Genomic DNA, 23,007 nt, shown 5'->3' with positions numbered 1-23,007 from the left:
AAACATGCACACGCGCACACACACACACACACACACACACACACACACACACACACACACACACACACACACACACACACACACACACACACACACACACACATTATGCAAACACAGCTCTATATTTGTTCATCCTAGTCAGCAGGATGAAGCCATTACTATAAAAGCTTCTTTCATAGCCCTTAGAACTCTGTGTGATACACACACACACACACACACGTGTGCATGCACACACTCACAAGCTGTAGTATACCTTGTTTACCTGCCAGTTGATATTCAGTAAGCTCATAGTCGGAGGCTGAAGATATTCACCTCTCTGACATTACAGTATTCTGACCCTGTTTTAGCTCCAGTTCATAAATATATTGGTATAACGCACTAATATTGTACTTTTACTACACTACAATCATTTCACAACGTACTACCGGTATAGTTACTTTGTAGATTTGTATTATTATGACATGACAAAACATACATTTTTTACCAACGGGCATTTGAAATGGCATTGTGAGCTTGTAGATCTGCTATTTTCAAAATATGTGTACCGTCATTTCCGGACTATAAGCCGCGGCCTATACAACGGTGCGGCTAATCTATGCTACAGCTAACGGCCCCTAGGGGACCTTCTAAATCTATCTCTATGGCCGGCTATGGCCTCTATGCGGCTTATAGTCCAGTGCGGCTTGTATATGTACACATTTGTTTTTTCCCCTAAATTTAGCTGGTGCGGCTTATATTCAGCTGCGCTTTATAGTCCGGAAATTACGGTATATACATTTGAAAACATGAAATGGGACATTCGGCATAACGTGGGTCGTGGGGACAAGTTATGGTCAAACAAACCCACTGTTACTGATACAATCGTCGTGAGTGAATCATTTAAATAATAATCGTTTGTTTGTTTCCAGGCGTGGCTGTGGACGGTCCTAAAAACAACAAAGACAACAACAACAACAGCATCTGTCTGATCAAGAAGCGAGGAAAGGTGAAGAATCTAGATGAGGAGCTATACAGTAAGTCTATGGATATTACAGTACGGTATATACTGTACTATTTACAATGGTTTCATTCTGTCAATTATGTTAACACAGAGCCCATTACATTCCATGATATATTACTTATTTTGTTTGTAACAGGATTGTACTATAGGTAAGCCACCGTTATGTCTTGAAACGCACGCATGCATTGAAACGTTACAATTTGTGTTTGCCTTTTAGCCTTCATAATCACAAATTGCACAGGGCAGATATGACAAATAAATAACTTAAATCTAAAAATGGCGACTCCCATTGATGACTAGGTTGCTATTAAAAAACGGGACTGTTGTATGTCAGGTTTCACCTGAAAAAAGAAAGATTTATTTTTTGTGAAAATGTATTGACCTTTTCCAACATGGAATCGATTGACAATTATGCGAAAAACAAATAATTTGCGATTATCTCAAATGATTGGAACGATTATGTAACAATTGTGACTAAAGGTCTAAATGGCCAGCATCGTTTTTTTTTCTCTGTGTTTTTCTCCCAATCAGAAAAAGACTCAGACTTGGACCTGGATGCGGTTCTGTCCACACACTTTGGTCTGGCTCACACACGCTGGGCGACGCACGGAGAACCCAGCGCCGTTAACTGCCACCCGCACCGCTCAGACAAGGACAACGGTAACTAACCCATTCTAACCTGAGATCAGATTCTAAAAATGTTCTCCTACATCCTGACAGTTTTCTGAAAAAGCCATGTTTCTATGTCAGTCGTTCTTCGATTTAAAAAAGAAATAGCAGACCTACAAGCTCGTAGCGCGCTACTCGGTGGCGCGCTATGAGCTTGTAGATCTGCTGTTTTTCAATAGCTAAAGCATAACATGATGCTAACACCAAAAGGGGTTCCCGCCCAAAATGGGCTAACAAACACACTAACGTACATACAAAGGGCTCCATTTTCGGCACCGCTAAACCCCCTCTTTGCAAAACTTTATTTATTTATTTTTTATTTATTTTTAATATTTTGCAAAACTTTTTTGAATAGATAAAATGTCCAGTCTACAAGCTCACAACGTGTCAATGTAGATTGGCTAGTTAAACTATTCAAAAATGTCTTTCAAAATAGTCAAAAAAGGCACAATATTTTGGGCCGATCAAATCATTAGAAAGAAGAAAATAAAGGCAGGAGACAACACTATTTGTTTTGTTTTTCTTCTTATAAATTATTTGATCGGCCCAAAACATTGTGTTCATTGTCATGATTTGTCACGATCCGAGTTGGCATTGTCCGCGGCGTAACCGTCTTTAAATAAATACTTTAAGAAAAGCCTATGGGGAAAAATGCATTGGGATTTATTTCCTGGGCCACTCGTTGTTCTGAAAGGGGGGGGGGGACTGCGACGCTCTATGGAGCCCATACTGTGTGTGTTTGCACCAATATATAGGGCAGGGGTGGCAGACGACCTATTCTGGTACATGATCACTCAGACATTTTCCAAGCCTGGCGAGAGTCGTGACGTAAACCTTTACAACTTACTTTAGGCTTCTAATTAGTAGACCAAAACAAAAAGGTAGGTATACCCACAGCAGATAATGGAGTGTTATTAACAACATTAAAACAAAACTAGAAAAGGATTGTCGTTCATTTCATGAAGTATAGAACGGTCATTTTGATACTTGTTGTTTCCACAACATCTATCAACTGCTCCTTTGACGGTAGTATAGTGTTCTGGTGCTGCGTTCACACGGGCAGATGCAAAGATGCAGACTACCGTTCATTTTCAATGCATATATACATCTGACTGTTTGTAGCTGCCGCGAAAGCTCAATCGGCTACAAAGCTACACAAAAGTTGGCCTATAGCTTCAACTTCAGCTACAAAATACAAAAGCTATACAAATTATCTGCGTAGCTCTGTATCTTTGAGTCTTTTGCATCTGCCAGTGTGAGGAGCAGAGATCCTGCACCCAAAGATCTATGAGCATGGGCTGCGTCTTTGCCACGTTTAGTTTGCAGGAAAGGCCTTTAATATCACACCAATGTACAAGACCGTCCACAACAGCACCACTGTCTTTGTGCAAATGTAATGTAATTACACCGGATTTAGAACAAATCCCCACATAAAAAAACATAAAACGGAACAAGCAAACAGTACCTTAAATAGGAATTGGGAAACGAAGCATTAAAAACATACACACACAACTGCAAAGTGATTGGTATCTGCTGTCATGTGATGATTGTCAATGTAAGGAATGTGAAGGAGCGTGAAAGGACATCCCCCGGCTTTAAATTACATTTAAATGTAATGTAAGGAATGTGGAGGAGCGTGAAAGGACACCCCCCCCTTTAAAATGACATTTAAATGGCATGTTCTGTAAGAGTAGACGGACGCCCCCTCGAGAGACCCGGAAAAGAAATCCCAGTTCATTTTCCTCATAGACTTTTCAGAAAGTATTTATTCATGAACGTCTGCTAAATGCCTAAATTGTCCATCAGCACATGGCACTATAAAGTGGCATGTGGTTAACCCATTCTGACCTGAGATCAGATTCATACAAGGTTTCCACTGGACACACACTGGTCTGATTAACCCATTCTGACCTGAGATCAGATTCTAAAAATGTCAGTCGTTCTTCGATTTTTCAAAAATAGCAGACCTGCTACAAGCTCGTAGCGCGCCACTCGGTGGCGCGCTATGAGCTTGTAGATCTGCTATTTTTCAATAGCTAAAGCATAACATGATGCTAACACCAAACTGGGTTCCCGTTCAGAAGTGGTTAATATGCAAATGTACTGGCCGGTTTCACCCAATCATAATGTCACTGCATAACCTTCACTTAAAGGGATATTTCACTTTCAAAAAAGCTTTTGGTCATTTCGTCGTCTACTCGGGCTCATGTAAACAAACACCCCAGACAGTTTTTAAGTTGCTTGATTCAGTAATTAATTACATATTTCATACTAATTTTAGTAGCCCTGCCCCCTTCCTATACAAACCCATTGTAACTTTTTATTCATTCATTCATTCATTCATTCATTCATTCATTTATTTCATCCTATCTTTTCAGAATTTGTTGTCGTCCACAATGGCATCATCACCAACTACAAAGAGCTGAAGAAGTACCTGGTAAGTGACCTTATGTTATGTAAGTAAGGGATAATATCTGGCTAGGTGGTCATTGTGTCGAGAGATAATTCACCGACAGGGAGTTTAACCACATGAGGCGAAGCCGAAGGTGAAATATCTCCCCCACCTAGCCAGATATTATCCTGCTTATTACATGGCTACCTAACATAAATGAATACATTGACTCAACAAAAAAAAGTATTCCATAAGTTGGCGCTGGCTGCATCTGGCCAGCTGCAGGGCTGCAGCACTGTCGGAAAAAACAAGGAAGTGAGTTGATCAAATAGAATCTCCCCCCTGTCAGGTGTAAAGGAGCAACTTGGACACTCGGGCATGAAGGAAGCATGAGTTCAAGTCCGTTGCTCTCCCCTTGTCCCCCATATATGGGGACTAGGTTGGCGGTAGCCTGGGCACCATTTCATTTCGGTATATGATCCGGGCTGGAGCAGGATGATATGCTTACGTCATGTTGTAGGCAATGGTTTGCCTACAACAAACAGGAAGCTGTTTGTTGCTTCCTGTTTGATTAAAAGCAATAAAAGCTCTCGTAAACGAGGGCTTTTATTGAGAGGTAAAAGGAAGTGGTCGCCGCCTGTTCATCCTGTCTGGCGACTACAAAACAATACTACAACATGACGTAACCACATCATCCGGCCCCAGGCGGGATCATACGGACTTTTGAAACAGAGACCAGGCTTTCCTCCGAGGCGGTGGAAAGCCTGGTGAGGCGAGGTTAGGTTGGCGGAGGGTGTGTAGAGCCCAGGATCACATTAGATGATTGACACAGGGGTGAAAAATGGGTTACAAAATCGTGGGATAAAAAATATATATAAAAAGAAAATACATTTTCGGGTTAACTGCTTCGTCTATTTCTCGCTCAAATGTTTTCAAAAACATTTTTGAGAGCAATGTTTAGTTCAGTGTAAATGACATTGTGTGTCACTAGTGTGTGCGTTTACATGGCTGTCATGTTGGAAACGGCAGTAAATCATGCGGTGGCGAAAGCCGCGCAGCTGGTGCTCAGAGGGTTTGATTATTAGGCAGAGGTCTGTTATAGAGAGCGGGGAGCGGTCCGTTATCAACACATAACTCACCGCTGAATTCAGCGATTGACCAATCGGAATCAAGCATTCAACCAAGCCGTGTAATAAATATATATATATATATATATATATATACACCACCTGGTCCTAGTATACCGTACGTCTAGTGCTCTCACCTTTGTGCCAGTAGCCGACAGACTCCAGAACCATCCCCATATGACACCTCTTTAAGACCGGTCCTGTCTATTACCGATATTGAGTTTTGACTTACTACTGCCTTGATGGCTGCATCATGGTGGACTTTGGCTCACTTGCACATGAACTAGTAGGATGTTCCATTGCCAAAACGTTGACAGATGCCTGTTGAGGATAAACCGTTGAGAGAGAGAGACTGTTGATAGATAACAGTGACAGTAACAGACACGGCACATAATTCGTCCAGATACTCACTGGTGAAGGTCGGCCCGCACTGTATGTTTGTTCATTCCAATATTCTGTTGATATAGTCTGTGCAGTGTGCATATATATTATTTATTCATGCGTGTGTGTGTGTGTGTGTGTGTGTGTGTGTGTGTGTGTGTGTGTGTGTGTGTGTGTGTGCGTGTGCGTGTGCGTGCGTGCATCATAGAGAGATCCAGTGCTGATGGGGCTTATAGCAGCTCAACATTGTGTTTTTATCGTTAGTTTTTTATTCTTATTATTTATCTTGGTTTAGTTCTGGACTCTTACTCTGACCTGTACCTCTCCTCTCGTCGGTTTGATTGTCACTGTTGTTGTTACTACACCTGGCTGGCTTATCTTATCTTATATGGAGAGCTCTTAATTGTGTTACAATACCTTTTTAGAGGGAGTGGCATGTTGAACAGGTCCCACCTTTAGGGTTGTATTTCTCACTAGTATCTCTAGTGTTCTGTTCTGTTCTGTTCACCTTTAGGGTCGTATTTCTCACTAGTATCTCTAGTGTTGTGTTCTGTTCTGTTCACCTTTAGGGTCGTATTTCTCACTAGTATCTCTAGTGTTGTGTTGTGTTGTGTTCTGTTCTGTTCTGTTCTGTTCACCTTTAGGGTTGTATTTCTCACTAGTATCTCTAGTGTTGTGTTCTGTTCTGTTCTGTTCACCTTTAGGGTTGTATTTCTCACTAGTATCTCTAGTGTTGTGTTGTGTTGTGTTCTGTTCTGTTCACCTTTAGGGTTGTATTTCTCACTAGTATCTCTAGTGTTGTGTTCTGTTCTGTTCTGTTCACCTTTAGGGTTGTATTTCTCACTAGTATCTCTAGTGTTCTGTTCTGTTCACCTTTAGGGTTGTATTTCTCACTAGTATCTCTAGTGTTGTGTTCTGTTCTGTTCTGTTCACCTTTAGGGTTGTATTTCTCACTAGTATCTCTAGTGTTGTGTTGTGTTCTGTTCTGTTCTGTTCACCTTTAGGGTTGTATTTCTCACTAGTATCTCTAGTGTTGTGTTCTGTTCTGTTCACCTTTAGGGTTGTATTTCTCACTAGTATCTCTAGTGTTGTGTTCTGTTCCGTTCCACTGAATGCTGAACCCATAGCAGCTCATAGTGCTCTGTGTGGACATTCAGTCTTTTGTGGACTTGGCATCCAAACCTATCGTGCGGAAAAAAATATTAAATATGAAGGTCTTATTACTTAACTTAAGACCTGGAGGCGTGACCAATGCCATTTGGCTATTCTGAGTGTCCAGTTAAGCAATAAGACCTGGTACTTATAAGACACGCAAAATACAGCCCCATGGCTCTGTGGTCAGTGGGGGTGAATGTCTCTGTACAGCGCTTCGGATAAAGGCGCTATATAAATGCACCGTTTAACATTTTACCATATTTACACTGCTCTTCTCTTCAGAACTCTAAAGGCTATGAGTTTGAGTCCGAGACGGACACGGAGGTCATCCCGAAGCTCACCAAGTACGTCTACGACAACCGCGAGACGGACAGAATCTCCTTCTCCACGCTGGTGGAGAGGGTCATCCAGCAGCTGGTGAGAAGCTTCGTTAATTAAAACACACCACTAGTAGCTACTCGCTATACCCAGGCTTTGATTTCTGTTCGCATTCGGCTCAGAAATGAAAGCCCGGGGGGAAACCCTTTGGAAGATATGGCATAGGAAGCCCACTTCCTTGTATTTCGCTAACCAATACCAGTGCACCAAATTAGGTGACGGCACTATATATATATTACCTATACTGTATTTACAGAATAAGGGTTTAAGGCTATGGTGGTCTACGGTGGCATTCCTACTCCAACCACTACTAGATCAAAGAGTTAATTGGCACACAAATACATTTAATTGTGTTTTTGGCATTGAACATTGGGAAACTTTGAGATGAATGAAAATGTAATTTCAACGCCACGATCAAGTGTAAGCTTGTAGTTCTGCTATTTCTGTTTTCTTTCTGGTTTTTTTTTGGTTTTTTTACGACTATGACGATAAAATAATTGCAATTAGACGAAATTAGCCCTTCACTAAATCCCACCCCAAAAAGTGCCAAACCAAATAGTTTAGCAACGGTTGCTATGCCAGGTCAAGCTTTCTTCGCTGCTAACGTGCCTATTGGACAAGATGGGTTGAGGGAGGGACTTAGTGAAGGGCTAATTATGTAATAACTGACAGGTCTATAGACTGCAACCTGACCAAAGCTTTGTTGTGACATGCTTTGGAGTAAAAGGTAAAAGAAGAAACGGCCTGTCAGGTCTGCCCCGAGGGCCTAAAAATCAGAGATATGGGCTCCTGTTCCACAGCCTGACCCCGAGGTCAGAGGTCAGCGGCTGAACCAAAAGCAGTGCTGGGAATTAACCAAGTACATTTTTCGTATTTTAAGTATTTGTACTCTGTAGGTTTTGATAATTATTATTATTATAAAACATAAATTAACCAATCATCAACCTAATAATATACATTTTAGCCATATGAAAATAGCAGATCTACAAGCTCACAATGTGTTGTTGTCAGTGGTAATGAGGCATTGCTTGGTGTCATTGTATTGTACAGTATGTTAGTATATGTATCACCTTTTTTCAGTTCCTGGTCACATGGTAAAATGTTGGTATTTCTTGGGCATTTCAAACCCAGTGTCTCATGAATATGGATTTTTACATGATGACACAACCAGTCAAACCAGTCTGGTTCCTTCCTTCTGAGCCACCACAGTACAGTATGTTTGAATGAGGAGCCCCAAATAACCCTACCTCGCTAACTCACTGTTCCTGCTTATCACCTTAGTTCATTTACTGTCTCCAAATACCATGTCAATGACAACTGCCTAAGAAGGTTCTAGACGCCATCGCTCACTGAACCTGATGTGTAGGGTTGGTGTAGTGTCGCGTTGCCAGACTGTTGACTCTCGCAAATTTCCAAATGCTTCATCGTGCCGTCTGGACCAACGGAAGAGCTGTCATGAGTATAAGCGATACAGCGGAAGTGGAGCCTCCCTCCCCACTCCCCCAATCTTTACAGTCGCGCAGATTTATTCTAATATAAATAGAAATCATCTAAGCATATATAGCTTGTTGCTTAGCAGAAAAGAAAATACAAAACTTACTCAGCTCATGTGGGCTATATAGTTCCTTACTCAGCTCATGGGGGCTGTAGTTCCTTACTCAGCTCATGTGGGCTGTAGTTCCTTACTCAGCTCATGGGGGCTGTAGTTCCTTACTCAGCTCATGGGGGCTGTAGTTCCTTACTCAGCTCATGGGGGCTGTAGTTCCTTACTCAGCTCATGGGGGCTGTAGTTCCTTACTCAGCTCGTGGGGGCTGTAGTTCCTTACTCGGCTCATGGGGGCTGTAGTTCCTTACTCAGCTCATGGGGGCTGTAGTTCCTTACTCAGCTCATGGGGGCTGTAGTTCCTTACTCAGCTCATGGGGGCTGTATAGTTCCTTACTCAGCTCATGGGGGGGCTATAGTTCCCAGAACGTCATGGCTCTGGGCTGTAGTTTGTTCCCAGGCCTCAAATGTCTGCCCTCTTTTTTTTAAGAAGGAAGGAGAAAGCTGAGCAACGTTTTCTGGGTTTGGAGTTGGACTAGTATAATAGGAGCCAGACAGTTTAGACGGACCCCCTACAGCCTTAAGACCACATCACTCCTTCTTTACCTCTCTCTCTCTCTCTCTCTCTCTTCTCCCGCAACCACCCTGGGCGAGCGCAGCCAGCCAGCAGAGCAAACGCTGATGTTACACAATGGGGGTCTTATTTCTGTTAGCCATCCCCCGCCAGCCGTACAACAAACCCCCCACCTCCTCACTGACCCCCTCCCCCCCCCCCCCCATGACCACAGCAAACCCCCACGAGGATGCTCCTCCACAGAGGAAGTGTCTGTGTGAAGAGAAGTGGCCAAGTGTTAAACGTTCCGTGTTTAAGGTTACCGAAACCACGCTAAGACACGATTAGCATCGAATGTCTTGCTTTCCTGTGTGTGTGTGTGTGTGTGTGTGTGTGTGTGTGTATATATATATATATATATATATATATATATATATATATATATATATATATGGTATTGTCTGGCAGTGTCATAGTTTGGTGGTATATATATATGATTCCAGTCTCTTTCATCATTGCTTAATGTCAGCTGTGTGTTGTTCTGTCTTCTCAGGAGGGGGCGTTCGCTCTGGTGTTTAAAAGCCGCCATTTCCCTGGAGAAGCCGTGGCCACCAGGTTAGTACCAACATATATAAACACTCACGCACGCACACACGCGCACACGCACGCACGCACACACACACACACACTTTCTTTTCCGAGTTTTCACTTTACATCATGAAAGCATTAAGTCGAAACACATGTCCACCGCAGCTCAGTCATGTCCCAGACGGACCTCGCTTGGAAATGAGTCATTTCTGTTATTATTATTAACTACTAAAAGGCAATAACAAGTCTGATTCCAAGAGCTGATTCACTGTATGTGTGGGGCTATCTAACGCTGATTACATGTGTCACGTATTATGACTCTCTTGACTGACGCAGCGCGACTTGCAACACTTACAGTAATGGGTGGGAGTGTGCGTGCCGTTTACGTGTGTGTAATGTGCCGTGTGTGTGTGTGAAGTGTGTGCACACGTGGCTACTGTGTGTGTGTCTGTCTGTGCGTGTGTGCATGTGTTCATCCCATCTGGCGCTGCTGCTTGTAAAATGTCAGCGTTATCAGTGGATTACGTTCAGAGCCATGATGCACATGGAGGGAGGCAGCAGAGGAGCAGAGGTTGAGTCCAGGTTCCCCTTCTCTGTCCTGGGCCTCTCTCTGCAGCAGACCTCTGGGGCCACTGGCCCTGCGCCCGCCTCTCTGCCTCTCTGCAGCAGACCTCTGGGGCCACTGGCCCTCCGCCTGCCTGCCTCTCTGCCTCTCTGCAGCAGAGCAGACCTCTGGGGCCACTGGCCCTCCGCCCGCCTCTCTGCCTCTCTGCAGCAGATCAGACCTCTGGGGCCACTGGCCCTCCGCCCGCCTGCCTCTCTGACACTCATTAATGGAGAGGACTTCTTAGAGAGTTTCCCGTTTCAAGCCGGTGGGGAAATGCCCCGAACCAACACAACACAATACAATACAATACAATACCACCCGGCTCAGTTCATCTCGCAATCGTTGAACTTGATGCCTTCTCTTCTGCTCGAGTGAGGTAGAGGGAATATATATATATATATATACATATATATTTACAGTATATATATATATTTAGTTGTCAGCGAAGCTGTCGCGACCGCAGTACGTCTACGTAGGTGGTGTATAGCTTCTTTCCCCTCCTGGCTCTGCCCAGGGTTGGCTCCCATAGAGTAAATTATCTTGCCTCTAGATCAGGGTGCCTGACGCAGTGCCCTGGCCAGCCTCATCCTTCTCTCTCTCTCTCTCTCTCTCTGACTTTGTCTGTGACTCACGTCAGAGCTGGGCTCGTATGATATGAAGTGTTTATGGTCGGTTTCACGCTGCATGTTGACTCAGTCAACTTGCCAATACTTTTGCACTTTTACTCAAGTGCATTTTGAATTCCGGACTATAGAGTATATTGTAGTATTGTTACTTTTACGAAAATGGACCCAAAGACATTTGAGTCCATGTTCCACCACTGCTCTAATAGCCCGGCCCTGAGTGACCATTGCTATAGTTTTCCATTGTAACGGCTGTGCCATGATGACAATCAAGTATTCTCATTATGATCGAGAGAGACTAAATAATTGGGTTTGTGGTTGGTGTGCTGTGGGTAGAGAGAGAGAGAGAGAGAGAGATGTTTGGAATTACCCAGTGATGCTGAAGTCTCTCTTCCCTCCCTTTCCCTGGTAAATTGGGTGTGTGTGTGTGTGGGGGGGGGGGGGGGGGGGGCACTTAAGGTTCCCTATAGTTCCTTTTTAGTCCAATTCTTTCCTGATTCGTTCAGTTGTTTTCTGCGTCTTTCTTTATTTTCTGACTATTGTCTCGCTGTCATTCTCACTCCGTCTCTTTCATTCCTGTCCCCTCTCTCTGTCTCTCTGTCTCTCCCTCTCTCTCTCTCTCTCTGTCTCTCTGTCTCTCTGTCTCTCTCTCTCTGTCTCTGTCTCTGTCTCTCTCCCCCGTGTGTGGGTTTGCGTCGGGGACCACATGTTTCTGTTTTCATGCTCCAGTCCACACCCTTAAAAAAAAGAAAGAAAAGAGAACAGCGGCTTTACGTCAATGGGGCCAAACCCCAGAGAATGGGACGGTGTCAAAAGAAAAGGAATAAGGGGAAAACAACAAGAGCTGAACACCGTGAGCGAGTGCGTGGTCCGTCCGTCCGCTCCTCATTCCTAAAGAGTCTTCACGTCCTTAATGAGTAACGTGTCATTCAGAGCCTTTTCTTTCAAACAGGCTGTTTGCACTAGAACGGTATGTGAAGCCTTTGATCTATTTTAAGGCCTTCTCCTCCTCCTTTGCACGACTGGCCCCTGGGGCCACGCCTATATAGCCGTGTCTCCTCTCTCACACCCCTTTACCTTTTCGTCGTCGCCCATTGAGCGGAGCCCACGTATGTGGTACGTAGTACGTAGTAGCACACTGTGACCCTCTTCCCACCGGTTGGTTCCCAATGGGAACCGGTTCAGTTCTTTTTGGGCCATGAGCCAGAACTCCAACATCGGTTGAACTTGAGCTGAGCTGGGTTGAACTTCCAGATGCAAAGATAACAACTGTAGCTCTGATAATGTAAACACAAGCTAACAAGACTATACAACTCGAAATTATTATGGAGATATCAGATTTTTGTCCCGTTGCTTCCGTGTTCATCGTTTCTGCTTGAGAGAGAGCCCAGATCCAGGCAGGACGAGGGAACCTGTGAACTCAATACTGCCACCATCACTATGCACCTACACTATGGATTTATTTATTTTCCATCCAGAGAAAGTAATGGACTTGTTTGGACTTGAAACGAGGATAATCAAAATCACAGCTATGCAGAGACCACTAATGTAGCACAACGTGATAAAATAAAATACATCAAATGGAAAGCATGGTGCTGGTCATTACCACAGATGTTCTTATCAGTGGTGTAAAGCAACTAATTACATCTACTTACTTAAGTATACTGTACTTTTGAGGTACCTTTTTTATTTTTTAAGTACTATATACTTTTACTTCTACTCCGCTATATCTCAGAGAGAAATATAAATATAAGCCGCTTCTTTTCACCTGGCAGGGGGGGGAGTTTCCCCCGGGTAGGACCTTGTAGAGCGTGGAAGGAACACGTTATACCAACCAGTTAGTTCCTTTCCTCTCCATCAGGCGCCCCGGCTGGCCAGGGGGAGGCAGTAATCATGCAGTAATCCTGGTCTCTAATAGCAGGATTACTTACTGTACGTACTGTACCTACCCTAGGGGACACTGGGGGGGGGGGGGGGACATGCATAAGTGAAAGGAAATCTGACCTCCTTCCAGAAAAGCCATAGAGAATAAAGTCATAGAGAGGAAAAGTGAAGATAAAGCTCTGGGGGCTCAACTATAGTTGACTGGAACACAATGGAAGAAGTCACTCCACCGCCAGGGATGGGATGGGAGAGGTGATCCCCAGGGATGGGAGAGGTGATCCAACCAGCGGCCGATATCGGGTTCCTCTCCCGAGCAGCACACATTACATCATTCTACGAGGGTCATATGTGTATCTTGTGCGTGTGTCTATGCGCTTGTGTGTGTGTGTGTGTGTGTGTGTGTGTGTGTGTGTGTACCGTACGTGTGATAGCGTGCATGCGGATATTTCCGACGGCGAAATTATCTCATATCCTGTGTCACCTAATCTCTTGCTTTTCTTTCTATCATCCCTCTCTCTCTCTCTCTCTCTCTCTCTCCTCCAGGAGAGGGAGTCCGTTGCTCATTGGCGTTCGGAGCGAGTCGGAGCTGTCTGCCGAACACATCCCCATCCAGTACAACAGTGGTAAGCTCTGTTCCTCTCCTAACTAACTGACATTATCCACTTACACGACACACTAATCTCCGTCGCTCTCTTCCACACACACACATGCACACACACACACACACACACACACACATGCACGCAAAGCACACACACGCACGCACGTGTGCACGGCCACAGACACACACACACACGCACTGCAGGCTAGAGAATTGTCTGTCATCATAGTACAAGTGTGAAGATGCTAATGCTTCGTTTAGCCTCGAGCTCAATTCATATTCCATCGCATGGCGGTGTCACTCGCCCCCCCCGAAAAGAACAGACCTCCCAAGGCAATTTAGACAAGTTTATTTGTATAGCTCGTTTCAACAACAACAAGGCAAGTACATGAGGCAAAACACATAAATAGCATTAACCATTAACCTTGCATCGGCCAACTGTTTGACTCACACATCTTACTACTAACTATACGGTAATAGAATCTTGTCCCCTACACTACAGCTAATCTCCTCATATCTGTGTGTCTCTGCAGCTTTGTCTGGATATTATTACCGATATTTACAGTAGCTCAACCATAATCTGTATACGCGATAAGCTATTGTATTTGTGTCTGTGTGTCTGTCTTTCTGTAGCACCATACTACTCAGTCCTGAGGGACGACCCAGGTACCCCACAGGGGGCCGAGGGCCTAACGGAGCCCACAGGTGGGCCTCGTTCCCCAGTAGAGATATTATTTATCAAGGCAAAGCTCTGGTGGATGAGGCTTCTGAACATTATAACATCATTGACATTTATACACGTACAGTATATATATTTTCTTCTTTTCTTCTTTTTTTTAAAAGATCAAAATTACAACATCAAAATAATGTCAATGTCAGGGGGTCTATTGATTTTCTGCAGTTGTACTAATTAAAGCTGCAATCCTTGAACTTGGATATTTCTACCACTCATCCAATAAGGCCCTGCCCCTGCCTAGTCAGGGGAGATATAGAGCTATTTCTACCAGTCTTCCAATAAGGCCATGCCCCTGCCTAGTCAGGGGAGATATAGAGCTATTTCTACCAGTCTTCCAATAAGGCCATGCCCCTGCCTAGTCAGGGGAGATATAGAGCTATTTCTACCAGTCTTCCAATAAGGCCATGCCCCTGCCTAGTCAGGGGAGATATAGAGCTATTTCTACCACTCTTCCAATAAGGCCCCACCCTGCCTAGTCAGCTGTGGTTTTCTGGTTCCCCAGATACATCGGCCATTCATTCTTCCATAACCAACCCTTATTTTCTGTTTAAAGAGATGGAGGAGAGATGGGGAGAGACCTCATTACTGAGCAAACTTTAGAGCAATACAAATGTTGCCTTTTAACCAAAAGAATCCCCTACCTGTATGTATTTATTCTTAATACAACCCCAGAACTTCAGAAGCCTCATGCCTTATGAATCAGTGATCATAATTATAGACTTTATCCTGTAGTCTTCCTAATCAAAATGTTACGGCACGCTCTCTTGCTTTTCTAAATGGATGCTTCAAATCTAACCTAACCCAATCTAACCTGAGCTAACATCATAACATCTATGTGTCTATCCAATCAAGCTTTTCTCATGATACCACTAATCTGTTGTCCAATGCCATATTATATTTATGACCCTGAGATGCCTTAGTTCTCCTGTTATTCCGAGGGCATTCTGTGCATAACTTTGCCTGGTTTTTGTGGTGTCATGCTCATGGAAAGTCATTCAAAATCCTTTATGTAAAGAATGCGTCTCTCTGCCCATTGTCCACAGACTGTGGTTTCAGGCTAGCGTTTGAGCTCCCAAGCTTCTCTAGTATCATTTCAAGGATGCATGACCACAAAGTGAACATTGATTTGTAGAATTCGAGTTTGGTTTTTTCCCAACGCGGCTTTGTGTTTTCTCTTGTTTGTGTCTCTTCAGGGTACGGACTGTATGTCGCTTTTGTATCTTTTGCTTTATCGGAGATAAAGATTTATGGCTCAGGCTGTGGGTTCGGGCTAAAGTCCAAGGCAGAGAGAGAGAGAGAGGGGCGAGAGAATGAATAGAAAATGGTTGAAACTTGAGGGAGTTCACACATTAAAAACCTATTATAAGGATGAGTAAAAAGCTGTATGGGTATATGGGTACCCTCGCAAAAAAAACATGCAGTAATACCGGCCTCTAAACTGCCTTCCCCTGGTCAGCCGGAGGTACCTGATGGAAGGGGAAAGGAACCGGTTGGAAAGAATAACGTGTTCCTCATTCCACGCCATACGTCCGGATAAGAAACGGCCTGCTCACTCCTCATGCATTGAAGGAAGTGTGAGCTCCGTTCATGATTGTGGAAGGCAGCTGCAACTGCTGATAACAGCAGCAGCAGTGCACCGCGGCTCCCGACATGCGTTGCCTGAGGTTAGGGTTAGGGTTTGGGGTAGGGTGTCAGCGACTCAGCGTGGCTGGTTAAAACTCACTCATAGCTTCCCTCTGTTGTTAGGGTTGGGGTAGGGTGTCAGCGTGGCTGGTTAAAACTCACCTGTGGCTTCCCTCTGGGGTTAGGGTTTGGGGTAGGGAGTCAACGTGACTGGTTAAAACCTTAGAGTATATATATGAATAGAGATGAAATCCGGGTTCTCCTTCCATCCACTTGCATTAAGTTGCTCAAAAGCGCATGAGGCGATTTCACTCCTCCTTCCGGGTAGGAACAGAGTGCATTCTGGGATGGATTGCAATAGTGAGTGGCCCCAAACACATGAACGCGCTGCCGTTGAACGCGCATGAACGTGCACAAGCGTGCGTCCGTTGTGAACGTGCACAATGATAGTCAAACGGACCAGCGCGTTCATGTGTTTGGGGCCAACTGCAATACCTTCATTCGGCCACTATGTCCATTTCGCCTCAGTGTTTCCTCTGGGTGCCTTCTCTATTCATAATATACTCTAAGGTTAAAACTCACTCGTGGCTTCCCTCTGAGGTTAGGGGTAGGGTTTGGGGTAGGGAGTCAGCGTGGCTGGTTAAACATCACTTCGTGGCTTCCCTCTGAGGTTAGATTTAGGGTTAGGGCTTTGGCTACTATGGGCAGTTGGCGGCGCCTCCGGGGCCAGGAGAATGCACTCACAGTCTCTCCCATGCCATGTGCTCCAGATTTTTGTTTTGTTAAGAGGAATAAGGGTGTTGTGGGAGTTTGGCCCGAGTGAGGACTAGACTGGGCAGGGCTCTTTTATGTGTAAAAGAGGTTTCATTCCAAAGTCTAAATTCCCCTCCGTTCTTTCCGGGGTCCTATACAATTCTTTACAAGGGCTTCCCAGAATAAAAGTGACACATTTTCTATAGTTATATTCTGTTACACTTCCTCGTAGGAAGGCCAGGGAAGCAGAAACTGATCTGTGGTCTGTTCTAGTTATCCTTCCACGACGGCCAGGGAAGCAGAAACTGATCTGTGGTCTGTTCTAGTTATCCTTCCACGACCTCAGTATAGTATGGTTGGTTACACAAACCGATCTGTGGTCTGTTCTAGTTATCCTTCCACAACCTCAGTATAGTATGGTTGGTTAGACAAACTGATCTGTGGTCTGTTCTAGTTATCCTCAGTATAGTATGGTTGGTTAGACAAACTGATCTGTGGTCTGTTCTAGTTATCCTCAGTATAGTATGGTTGGTTACACAAACTGATCTGTGGTCTGTTCTAGTTATCCTCAGTATAGTATGGTTGGTTAGACAAACTGATCTGTGGTCTGTTCTAGTTATCCTTCCACGACCTCAGTATAGTATGGTTGGTTACACAAACTGATCTGTGGTCTGTTCTAGTTATCCTCAGTATAGTATGCTTGGTTAGACAAACTGATCTGTGGTCTGTTCTAGTTATCCTCAGTATAGTATGTTTGGTTACACAAACTGATCTGTGGTCTGTTCTAGTTATCCTCAGTATAGTATGGTTGGTTACACAGGTGACTGGAAAACAAAAACACCTTTTTGAAGGAATCAAATAATCAATTACCGATAACAGTTTTCTTCACTGTTACTGATCATTAACGTCGACTTCCTCAGTGAACACCATGAAATGATTCCCCACGGGGCAATTTTCCAGTCACACCGGTTCCCACTTCTCTCTCTCTCTCTCTCTCTCTCTCTCTCTCTCTCTCTCTCTCTCTCTCTCTCTCTCTCTCTCCTCTCTCTCCACACTGACTATCTTTAAAGCAATCTGATACATTTCTCCCAGATTTGCCTGAGGTTTTTGTTTTACTTCATGCCTTGAGGTTAGTGAATTATAGAAGCTCTTTCAGCAGCCGGATCTCTAGTAGAACATCTGAAAGACTTTCAAGTTGAAATTGCACATCTTGATTGATTGAGCCGGCACGACCTCGTTGTACTTAGTCGCGTGGCAGAAGTGTCTCCCACTGAAACGGCGCAGATCTACAAGCTCACGGCGCGTTGTCGCGCAACACGTCGTGAAGCTTGGAGATCGGCTCGTTTTTGGTTGTGCGACACGCCGACGCCGTGCGACCTGACATAAATCAGGCGTTGGATTTCCGTGAGTGACCCTTAAGTGTCTTGACCTCTGACCCCTCGCAGCGCTCTTCAAGGAAGGCGTCCAGGAGAAGAACATCCATAACCGCCCGGACGCAGTGGGAGGCGGCAAGGCTGTCGAGTACTACTTCGCTTCCGATGCCAGGTGAGAGGGGACACGTGTCACAGCATGTGCATGTGTGTGTGTTAGGCACTTCACAGCAACCGATATGTCCTAGTTGGCATGTGTTTCATTTAGGGATGTATCACCAATGTATCGGCCACATCGTCAGATATTTTCTATTAACGGTCAATATCTGCAAATAAAACATATATTATGACATTATCCGATGGCAGTAGCCGATATTTATCTGTTGTTGATAAGCATACATCTTGCGTTGGCTATGTTGGCGTGTTGGTTGTCTGCAGCGTACCAGGCTGTAGATTATGAACATTTATGTCTTTGTAGATGTATTTGTTTTTCCGGGGCCACAAAAGGGGGAAACAAAAAACTAAAACTAAATAAACGTATAAATATATTTCATAGAGTTGACTGGTGGACTAGTCGTCTTTTACATGTAAGTAAGACAGACAGAGGAGGAGCTCTGTGTAACAATGACAATATCATTGTATTTCGTAATGTACAAAGTTCAAGCATTCCGCTGTATGTTACACTACGGAGGAGAACAGTTTATGCACATGAAAATAAAATAAATAGCTTTGGTCATCCCAAAGAAAAAGAACAAAAGAACCCCTTGTAATCAAGAGCGTCCGGCCACACTGGGCACGGGGTTCCCCCTGGCAGCCAGGTCACCATGACGACACACATAAACACTTAAATTATAGCCTATACTTGATTGATCTACTTGTTAGATCAGCCATTTACACTATTTTGTACATTTGTCGTTAAGGTACTAACGACTGCCAAGTGCACATTTTGATTACGAAGCCAAACCAACGAAATGCAAAGTTCCAACGTTCAACAACAAAACACAATTAAATCGTCTCAATCGTGATTATTTGCGTGACATTTAATCGCCAAAACTTAAAATGTGTAACCGTGACGGCCGGCCCTATGACTCTCTTCCTGTGTCATCATACGCAGCGCGGACCACCAGTGGTCCTCGAGAGGGGGGGGGGGGGGGGGGGGTTCCCAGGTGGTCCCCAGCTAAATGACGGAGAGTTGCTAACCAAATGGACCCTTTTAACCCATTCTGACCTGAGATCAGATTCATACGAGGTTTCCACTGGACACACTACTGGTCTGATTAACCCATTCTGACCTGAGATCAGATTCTAAAAAAATGTCAGTCGTTCTTCGAATTTTCAAAAAAATAGCAGACCTACAAGCTCGTAGCGCGCCACTCGGTGGCGCGCTACGAGCTTGTAGATCTGCTGTTTTTCAATAGCTAAAGCATAACATGATGCTAAACACCAAAACGGGTTCCCGTTCAGAATGGGTTAAAAGATCTTTAACTCTTGAGAGCATAAAATGAAACCATTTGGACCCGTTATTGGGAGCGACATGGATTTCTAAACAAATTTGTTCAGCGCAAAAATACTGTGTTCAAGTTCAGGAGACTGCGGGGGGGGAAATACAATTCTCCTGAATGCTGCCTTGGCCTTCCAGACAGTATGTCATGGAAAGGAGTGGCATTTTGCATTCTTTCCACTGTCGTAAATGAGTGAATTCGTGGTCTGGAGAAAAGGGCAGTTGTTTTACAGGGTAAAAGGGGCATCCCCCTTTTGATGTCTATGTGTGCACGTCAGTGGTTGGGTGTATATATATATATATATATATATATATATATATATATATATATATATAATAAAACTTTATTTGTATAGCACATTTCATGACATGAAATGCAGCTCAAAGTGCTTTACAGAACAATGGAGAAAAAAAAGAAAAGAAAGGCAACGACATTAAAAAAAACAAGCAGTAATGCAATACAGTGAGGACATGAATAACAAAAAAATAAAAGATCAATTAAAAGCAATGTTGTAGAAGTGGGTCTTGAGCTGTGCTTTTTTAAAAATGTCTACAGAGGCTGCCTGACGAAGAAGGTACAGTGGGAGTTTGTTCCATGCCGTCGGCCCCTAGAAGCAAAAAAGCTGCTTCCCCGTATTTTTTAGTTGCCATTTTTTTTAGGCAAAGCGAGCAGGCCAGCAGTGGAAGACCTTAGGGGGGGCGGTTTGGGACATATTTAGGCAGGCAGTCATGTAGGTAGGAAGGTATGAGACCATTGAGAGCTTTATACACAAGTAAAAATCATTTTAAAATCAATCCTAAAAACAATATATGACTCTCCTGTGTCCGTCCGTGCAGCGCTATCATCGAGCACACCAACAAGGTGCTGTACATGGAGGACGACGACGTGGCCATCGTGACCAACGGGAAGCTCTCCATCCACCGCATCAAACGGCAGGCCGGAGAGGACCCCGTCAGGCTCATCCAGACCCTGCAGATGGAGCTGCAGCAGATCATGAAAGGTAAGGACCCCGTCAGGCTCATCCAGACCCTGCAGATGGAGCTGTAGCAGATCATGAAAGGTACAGTCAGTTGGTTAGTTGGTTAACCCATTCTGACCTGAGATCAGATTCATAAGAGGTTTCTACTGGACACACACTGGTCTGATTAACCCATTCTGACCTGAGATCAGATTCTAAAAAATGTCAGTCATTCTTCGATTTTTCAAAAAATAGCAGACCTACAAGCTTGTAGCGCGCCACTCGGTGGCGCGCTATGAGCTTGTAGATCTGCTATTTTTCAATAGCTAAAGCATAACATGATGCTAACACCAAAATGGGTTCCCGTTCAGAATGGGTTGAGTATGAAAGGTACAGTCAGTCAGTCAGTCAGTTGGTTGGTTAACCCATTTTGACCTGGGAACGATTCTGCCAAATGTCTTCTAAATCCTGACTGTTTTCTTGAAAACAGTCAGTTTTTCTATGTCAGTCGTTCTCAAACACTCTCATGTCACTTTTCACTATTCTTCAAAAATAGCAGACCTAAAAAAAACTTTATTAAGCCTCAAAGTCGACTGATGGACATGATTTGTTGATTTCTTTCATTCTCTAAAAAAATCAGTTTGAGCTTGAGAACCACAGATGGAGGGTTTAACTGAACACCCGCATCCAGATATTAGTCACTTGTTGCGACATGATTAGCTTGTGTTAAATAATGCTGTTTTGTTCTGAGCAAGAAGGCATTACTGATTAAACAGCTGCATATTGTAAGATATTAATGGAAATCAGATGGTTGATGTACTATTTACTCTCAGTTAGGGTATTATATTGTATTCCTATAAAAATGCATTATGCCGGCTGTCCAACAAGAGAAATTGCTCCATCTGCTGGTGCAGTTATGTCATGACAACTCTGAACGGATCCATGTTTCTCACCAGGTAGACCAGAGAAGTCTACCAGTCGACTCTAGACAACAATTGGCCAGACTCGACTATACAAATCCTTAGTCGGGGACAGCCCTAATTTATTTTACATAATGGGTAATACTAAGTTAACCCATTTAGACCTGAGGACGATTCTACAAATGCCTTCTAAATCCTGACAGTTTCCTGAATAAAAAACCCATGTTTTTATGTCAGTCGTTCTCAAACATTTTCATGTCAAGGACCCCCAAAAATATATGTAATTGGCCGCCGACACCCATCTGACAACATATGTTGTTCCAGGGACACCCCCCCCCCCCCCCCCCCCCCCCAGCAGCAAATATTTCAGTTAAAAACGTTTGCTCTGAAAGAATGTATATTCAAAGGTCTACAAGCTCGTAGCGCGCCACTGTAGGTCTGCTATTTTTTTAAACTGTCAGGATTTAAGATTTTTTTAAAATCTGATCTCAGGTCAAAATGCATTAAATAACCACCATTCATCTGTGCTTTAGAATCTGATCTCAGGTCAGAATGGGTTATAAAGCAGGGCAACGTGAGATTCATGGTGTTGGTCTGTTTCTTTGTTCTCCCGTCAGGTAACTTCGAGGCCTTCATGCAGAAGGAGATCTTCGAGCAGCCGGAGTCCGTGGTGAACACCATGAGAGGACGCATCGTCTTCGACACGGATACAGGTATGACCTATGAGCACGCTGCATGATGATGTCATATCCTGTTCCAAACCCGTTAGCTAACCAGGATGTGGGTGGCGGCACCGCGCAAGAATCAATATTAGCTGTGTGTGTGTGTGTGTGTGTGTGTGTGTGTTCTTATATCCCCTGCCTACTGTACATTATCTGGTTTGTGTCTAATGAAAACAAAAAAAGGTTTTCCTTTGTTCTTTAACGACTAGTTCTTGAACCCCAGCATGCTGATTGTGGGGGGAACACTTCCAAAAAAATAGCCAATACTATTTTTGTCTAAGTACAGTACTCATGTAACCCGTTTTATGGAGAATAGAGGGTTTAAGTGGTTTGATTCGTGTGCTAATAGTGTGTGCTATACAGACTCTTCTCCCTTCTGGCTCCCAAACTATGGAGTGAACTTCCCATTGCAATCAGAACTGCAGACTCGGGGCGCCTGATTAAGGGGAAAGGAACTGGTTGGAATAACGTGTTCCTTCCACGCGCTAAGTCCAACCAGGGAAACTCCCCCCTGTCAGGTTGTAAAGGAGCAACTTGGACACTCGGGAATGAAGGAAGCATGAGTTCAAGTCCGTTGCTCTCTCCTTGTCCCCCATATATGGGGACTAGGTTGGTGGAGGATCACATTAGATGATTGACACAGGGCTGAAAAATGGGTTACAAAATCGTGGGATAAAAATATATATTAAAAAAAGAACTGCAGACTCAATCTTCCGCCGTAGTCTAAAAACCCACCTCTTCAGACTCCATTTTAGCCCTGTAGCACTTGCCGTTTAGCACTTTAGCACTAGCCTCGACGACCTTACAGGCGTATGCAAACAAAGGCTCAACTTATGTAACTTAGATAGCATTATAATGTAGACATATCACTCTATAATGTTAATGTATACTCATAGCTTCACTGACTGTACAGATATTCTAC

At 44.0% G+C, this 23,007-nt stretch overlaps 1 protein-coding gene across 2 annotated transcripts in view; it reads left to right on the top strand.

Moving 5' to 3' along the window:
• Positions 1 to 23,007, top strand: part of gfpt2 (glutamine-fructose-6-phosphate transaminase 2) — a 34,149-nt gene that overhangs the window by 5,177 nt on the left and 5,965 nt on the right. Inside the window, exons 3-12 of one of the 2 annotated variants that reach the window (XM_080773827.1) lie at positions 909 to 1,013; positions 1,532 to 1,660; positions 4,048 to 4,106; positions 7,007 to 7,141; positions 9,752 to 9,813; positions 13,444 to 13,523; positions 14,135 to 14,206; positions 18,059 to 18,158; positions 20,322 to 20,485; positions 21,981 to 22,076. In XM_080773827.1, the coding sequence (XP_080629953.1) occupies positions 909 to 1,013; positions 1,532 to 1,660; positions 4,048 to 4,106; positions 7,007 to 7,141; positions 9,752 to 9,813; positions 13,444 to 13,523; positions 14,135 to 14,206; positions 18,059 to 18,158; positions 20,322 to 20,485; positions 21,981 to 22,076 (1,002 nt within the window). The remainder of the gene's footprint in view (positions 1 to 908; positions 1,014 to 1,531; positions 1,661 to 4,047; positions 4,107 to 7,006; positions 7,142 to 9,751; positions 9,814 to 13,443; positions 13,524 to 14,134; positions 14,207 to 18,058; positions 18,159 to 20,321; positions 20,486 to 21,980; positions 22,077 to 23,007) is intronic. The other variant, XM_080773828.1, reaches the window with a different exon arrangement.

Source organism: Protomyctophum bolini, assembly GCF_963924005.1.
Source record: "Protomyctophum bolini genome assembly, chromosome: 10".
In the NCBI taxonomy this organism is placed as follows: domain Eukaryota; kingdom Metazoa; phylum Chordata; class Actinopteri; order Myctophiformes; family Myctophidae; genus Protomyctophum; species Protomyctophum bolini.
Note: the sequence above shows the minus strand (reverse complement) of the source record. Positions and strands in the feature narration are given on the sequence as shown.